The 6000-nt window shown below is 44.6% G+C and overlaps 1 protein-coding gene across 1 annotated transcript in view; it reads left to right on the top strand.

Annotated features, from left to right (window-relative positions):
- The first annotated feature begins 1428 nt into the window (after positions 1 to 1428).
- Positions 1429 to 6000, top strand: part of LOC120978530 — a 364435-nt gene continuing 359863 nt past the window's right edge. Inside the window, exons 1-2 of the mRNA XM_040406727.1 lie at positions 1429 to 1461; positions 2260 to 3632. Of these exons, the coding sequence (XP_040262661.1) occupies positions 2481 to 3632 (1152 nt within the window). The 5' untranslated portion in view covers positions 1429 to 1461; positions 2260 to 2480. The remainder of the gene's footprint in view (positions 1462 to 2259; positions 3633 to 6000) is intronic.

Genomic DNA, 6000 nt, shown 5'->3' with positions numbered 1-6000 from the left:
GATGCGCTAACAGTGGCCGGACGCTAAGAGTGCCGGCCACAGTCAGCGTACACACAAAAAAAAAAAAGAACTGCCTGCGCCTCAAAAAAGTTGGGGGGGGGGGGCAAGCAGCAGCACCCCTGGGGGTCCCCAGACACCCTACTTAGGGTGATGCAATAAAACTTTTTTTCACACTAACTTTCCCTTCATTATCCCTGCCTAGCCCAACCTTTCCCTAGACTTTCCCTAATTACCTGCTGATCAGATGGGGGTTGCTGGGGCACAGATCGGGTCCTGGGGGGCAAGGATGGGTGCTGGGGCACAGATAGGGTGATGCTAGATCAGATCCCACCGACATGCAGGCAGCGCTCCTCTCTCCTCCGCTCCGGGACACAAGAGGAGGAGAGGAGCGCTGGCAACATTTAAATCTCCCGCCGCCCGCCAATCAGAAGCGATCCTGAGAGGTGATGTCACCGTCACCTCTCAGGATCGCAGGATGGTGATTGGTGGGGTAAAATCACAATCACTGATCACCATCCTGTTCCGGGTTATCTGTTCCTACGAGACCCGAATAACCTGGAAGCGCAGCAAACCGCAGGTCTGAATTGACCTGCGGTTTTCTGCGAACGCTGACATGGGGGGGGTCACAGAACCCCCCCCCCGGAGCATCTAGCCAAGGTGCCTGCTCAATGATTTGAGCAGGCACCGGGTTCCGATCACCACCCGCCAGGCAGCGGTGATCGGAACTATACATGACTTAAGTACCAGGACAACATGCTGTACCGGTACGTCATGTGTCCTGAAGAGGTTAAAAAGTGGGTTTTGGAAATTTTTTGAAAATTTCAAGATTTTCTTCCAAACTTCTCTAACGTCCCCAAACAATAAAATGTCATTTTCAAAATGATCCAAACATGAAGTAGACATATAGGAAATGTAAAGTAATAACTATTATATAGGTATCTATTATAAAAGTAGAGAAATTGAAATTTGGAAATTTTTCTAAATTGTTAGTAAATTTGGGATTTTTTCACAAATAAAGGTGAAATATAATGACTCAAAATTATGACTATCATGAATTAAAATGTGTCACGAGAAAACGGTCTCAGAATGGCTTGGATAAGTAAAGGTGTTCCAAAGCTATTACCACATAAAGTGACACGTGTCAGATTTGCAAAAAAATGACCTGGGGAGGAAGGTAAAAAGAAGGTCGGGGTTGAAGGGGTTAACATATGATAAAAACAAATGATGGTAAATGATTCTAAACATGCTCACCTTTGGTGCTTTCTGCATTTACATGTGTATGGCTCTGAAGTAGCCATATATCCCATACACACATCCAGCACACACTGCCTGTCTCCTCCTGACCATGTGACTGATCACATGGTCATGACATCATTCAAGGTCTCTATCCCTGCAGGATGTACAATAAGGAGCTGTCGTGAATGGAGTGCGGGGAGCTGGACAGCTGCTGCTGAGGCTGATGTAAGAGCTGGAGTTTCCTGGGCTTGTAGATGGTTATTATGGGTGTGTTTATTAATGAACACTTTATGTAGACTGCTGAGGCTGATGGTGGGGAGGTGCATTGTCTCCATAGATTAGATGGTTATTATGGGTGTGTTTATTAATGAACACTTTATGTAGACTGCTGAGGCTGATGGTGGGGAGGTGCATTGTCTCCATAGATTAGATAGTTATTATGGGTGTGTTTATTAATGAACACTTTCTGTAGACTGCTGAGGCTGATGGTGGGGAGGTGCATTGTCTCCATAGATTAGATAGTTATTATGGGTGTGTTTATTAATGAACACTTTATGTAGACTGCTGAGGCTGATGGTGGGGAGGTGCATTGTCTCCCTAGATTAGATGGTTAGAGATCTGCATCACCCTCTCCACTGGGTGCTTACATGACATCCTGCAGCTTTCGCTGTAGTTACACCTCACAAATCTGTAATAACAACCCCACTGCACGCTGCTGTGGCTGGGCTCAAATGCGATTATTGTTTCATCTTTTGCAGAGCTGATATGTTACTGTTTTACTTGTCCTATTAGGCCGAGCCTAACAGTGCCATGGCAGCTGGGACACAGCCGTAGACTTATAATACGGTTCAGTGGCAAAATACACTGAATAGGAAAAGCTGCAAAGTTGTACCGAATCTTACACTGTCTGATATATTCCATCTTGGCTGCTAAATCAGGCAGCTGATAATACCTTTGTTTGGGAGATGTAACAGCTTAGAAATCCATCATTTGTTTCTTTGTCCCTTGTCTCCTCCACTACAGCTTTGTTTGCCATTACCTGAAGGCCAAGTAAGGGAAGGATAGAATTTCTGCTGCAATTCTGACAATAGATATCTTGAATTAAAGTTTTAAGAAACTATCTATAGCCGATACATTATTGCTGTAGGATATAAATATGCAAATTTGAACCTCATCTGCAGCCTTTAGTACCACTGCTTGAAGTGTCTTTCAAATCTAAGCTAAGTGGAATTTCCCAAACGCATATGTTGGACTTAAAGATGAATGATATGTGCAGGATTTGTAGAAGGGAGCTTTGTGGAAATCAGCGCAGATGGATTTTTCATACAACTGCTAAGCAAAATCTTCAAGTGATATTATCTCATATTTTGGGTAAGGAGATCTTACGTGATGGCCATGCTGAATTTGTGTGCAGTAAGTGTGCATTTATGCTTGAACGTTTCTACCGTTTTGATACGGTTATAGCACGCATTGAAGCTCTCTCAATCGAACGCTTACAGAAGCTTCTTTCTGAAAAAAATAGACTTAAACACTGCCTAGCTAGCCTTTACAGAAAAAATAACAACGAAGAAGGTCAAAAAGCCAAGTCAGGAGAAGAAACTGTGGAGACTGCAAATCCTGTAGAAGTTCAATACTCATATTCAGCTCTTCTGCAGGAAGACTTTATTTATTCTGGATATGAAAGCTGGACTGATTTGGAGGAACCTAGCCAAGAAATTCTGTATTGTTCCCACAATGAGGGTACAGGAACTCTTCCAAGAAAATGTCATGGATGTTCTTCTTTGAGAGTGGCTGATGCTGACTATGAAGCGGTTTGCAAAGTGCCAAGGAGGGTAGCTCAGAACATCTCCTCTGGTCAGATGTCCACATGCACAAGCACTTTTAATGAGCTAGTAACCATTCCTCAAACGTCAGAAAATGAGGCTGCAAATGATAATGTTGTATCGGATGGAGATGGCTTGGAAAGATTGTCTTCACATTCTATTGAATCACTTCCAGATACCAAGGATCCTGGGTCTAACATACAAAAAGCTGAGGAAAAAGTCAAATCAGCCACTGAGAATCCAAAGTGTCATTGCACGTCATGCAACTTTTGTGTTAGCTCATGTGGATATGTACGAAAGTTAGATCTTGCACTTACTCTTGTTAAAATGTTTGACTACAAACCAGTTCAGAGTCCAAGAGGGAGTAAAATACCTGTTAAAAGCTGTTCAGTCATAAAATTAAACAGTACCCTCAACAGTGATCAATCAAGAACCTCAAACACTGATCTTGGTTTCCTGGACAGCATCATGGAATTACCTCCAAAAACATCTGAAGACCCCATTGCTGAAAATTCTAATCTTTATGAATTTTGGCACAATGTCTATGAAGATTATATTCCAATTTTCATTCAGGTATTTTCCTCCTTTACTCTCCTTTATATGAAAGAAATGTGTGATGATACCATCTGTGCAATTCTAAGGCCCAGATAAGAATACACATTTTATACACTTCTATATTCTAAAGTTAAAAAGTACTGAAGTGTTTGAAATGTATTTAGAAGATTTGTATATTGATAGTATCCACCACCATGTTTATGCTAATTTGTATATAATTTGTTACCGTACATTGCACTAAGAAGAACATTAGAGGGTATGGCCAGATTTGGCATATACTTGCATCATTTGGAATATTTACTTGTTTGCAATTATAGGAAATATGCTGCAGATTGGCAGCCACGTCTGACTTTACTCTTAGGGCTGTTTCACATGAGCATATGCAGTCCGGAAATCACAGTCTGTGTGTGAGCCTGATCCTCCGTTCTGGACACTGCTTGTCTTGCAGGAGTGCACAGCATTATAATGATTTATAATGCTATGTGCCTCTGCACAACATTATTTCTACAGGATCATACTGACATAAAGCTGTCACTATAATTCTGTAGCAAAAAGGTCATGCAGAGGCACATAGCATTATAATCCGTAAAATGCCTTGCACACAGTCGTGTGAAAAAGCACTAAAGCTTATTTCACACTTCAGTGATTTTGTCAGTTTTTGGTCAACAATTTTTATCAATAGTTGTGAGCCAAAACCAGATCTGAGTCAAAAACACAGAACAGATACAGATCTTTGCATTATACATATTCTCTGTGAAGGCTTCACTATTGGTTTTGGCTCAAAAACACTGAACAAATCACTGAAGTGTGAACTAAACCTCTTATTAGCAAGTATGAAAGCAATAAAGCATTTATGGGCATCCCTTATTATGGTTGTTAAAATGTACACTTGCTCAGAGTTTAATTGGGTCAAGGTACTGCTGGTACACACACCGAGAGATAAATTGGCGCCTTTTAGGTCAGCAGTCCGTGCCGGTGCCGCTGCCCCTAACCGCAGGCACAGGTGGCGGGCTCGCTCTTTTTCCTCCTGTCGTCCTGCTGACAAACATGGGCAGCAACTAGCTTAACACTGCTACATATGTTCCATGCCAGAGTTTCCTTACTGCTGGAGACTTGCATTATTGTTGAAGCTTGCATGGGTGTGTCTCTCTTCACCTAAGAGGCAACATACACGCCCTCTGTCTCAGCAGCCTATGGCTGGATTGCAGCAGGTATTTAAAGGCACTTCCTACTACAGGAAGTTGCCTGAGCAACCTCAGTGTCTAGCCCCTGTGCAAAAGTGTTTATTTTGTCTGCCCACCCCTGTACCGAATCCTGCTATTGTACTCCTGGACTTTGCTTTCTGCCACCTGCCTCTGACCTCAGACTTCGTTCTTAGTTTATGGACTTTGCCTGTTTGCCGCCTGCACTTGATCTCGGATCTTGTTTGCTGACTTCGCTTAATTGCCGCCTGTCCTGACCCGTACCTCCAGGCCTCGTACGTCCCCTTGGTGCTTGCACCGAGCACTCTGACCCCCTGGTCAGCTGCCACTGACTTGGGGACTACTCTGGAGTGGCACCTGGCAGCTACCCTACGGCCCAAGCCTATCCCCACCATCAGGGGCTCTAGTGAATATCAGGTAGCTGCTTAGTTATGCCCCTCCCGAGTATACCCAGTCAATGGTGCAGTGGGAGCTGACCAGGGGGTCAGAGTGCTCGGTGCAAGGGGACGTACGAGGCCTGGAGGTACGGGTCAGGACAGGCGTCAATAAAGCGAAGTCAGCAAACAAGATCCGAGGTCAGGGGCAGGCGGCAAACAGGCAAAGTCCATAAACGGAGTCCGTGGTCAGAGGCAGGTGGCAGAAAGCGAAGTCTAGGAGTACAATAGCAGGTTTCGGTACACGGCTGGGCAGACAAGATAAACACCATTGTATAGGGGCTAGACACTGAGGTTGCTCAGGCAACTTCCTGTAGTAGGAAGTGCCTTTAAATACCTGCTGCAATCCAGCCATAGGCTGCTGAGACAGAGGGCGTGTGTGTGTTGCCTCTTAGGTGAAGAGAGACACACCCATGCAAGCTTCAACACTAATGCAAGTCTCCAGCAGGAAGGAAACTCTGGCATGGAACATATGCAGAAGAGTTAAGTAAGTTGCTGCACATGTTTGTCAGCAGGATGAAAAAGAGTGAGCCCGCCACCCGTGCCTGCGGTTAGGGGCAGCGGCGCCGGCACGGACTGCTGACCTAACAGCGCCTTATTAACCACCTCCCAATCGCCTAACACAGGGATGCGTCCTGCGGGCAGCCGAGTTATTCCTCCTGGGCGCATCGGCGCGTCATCTCGCGAGACGCGAGATTTCCTGTGAACGCGCACTCACAGGATCACGAGGTAAACGAGTTGATCTACAGC

This window comes from Bufo bufo, chromosome 9, assembly GCF_905171765.1.
Source record: "Bufo bufo chromosome 9, aBufBuf1.1, whole genome shotgun sequence".
In the NCBI taxonomy this organism is placed as follows: domain Eukaryota; kingdom Metazoa; phylum Chordata; class Amphibia; order Anura; family Bufonidae; genus Bufo; species Bufo bufo.
The sequence above is the reverse complement of the archived record's forward strand: the minus strand, read 5'-3'. Positions and strand labels throughout refer to the sequence as shown.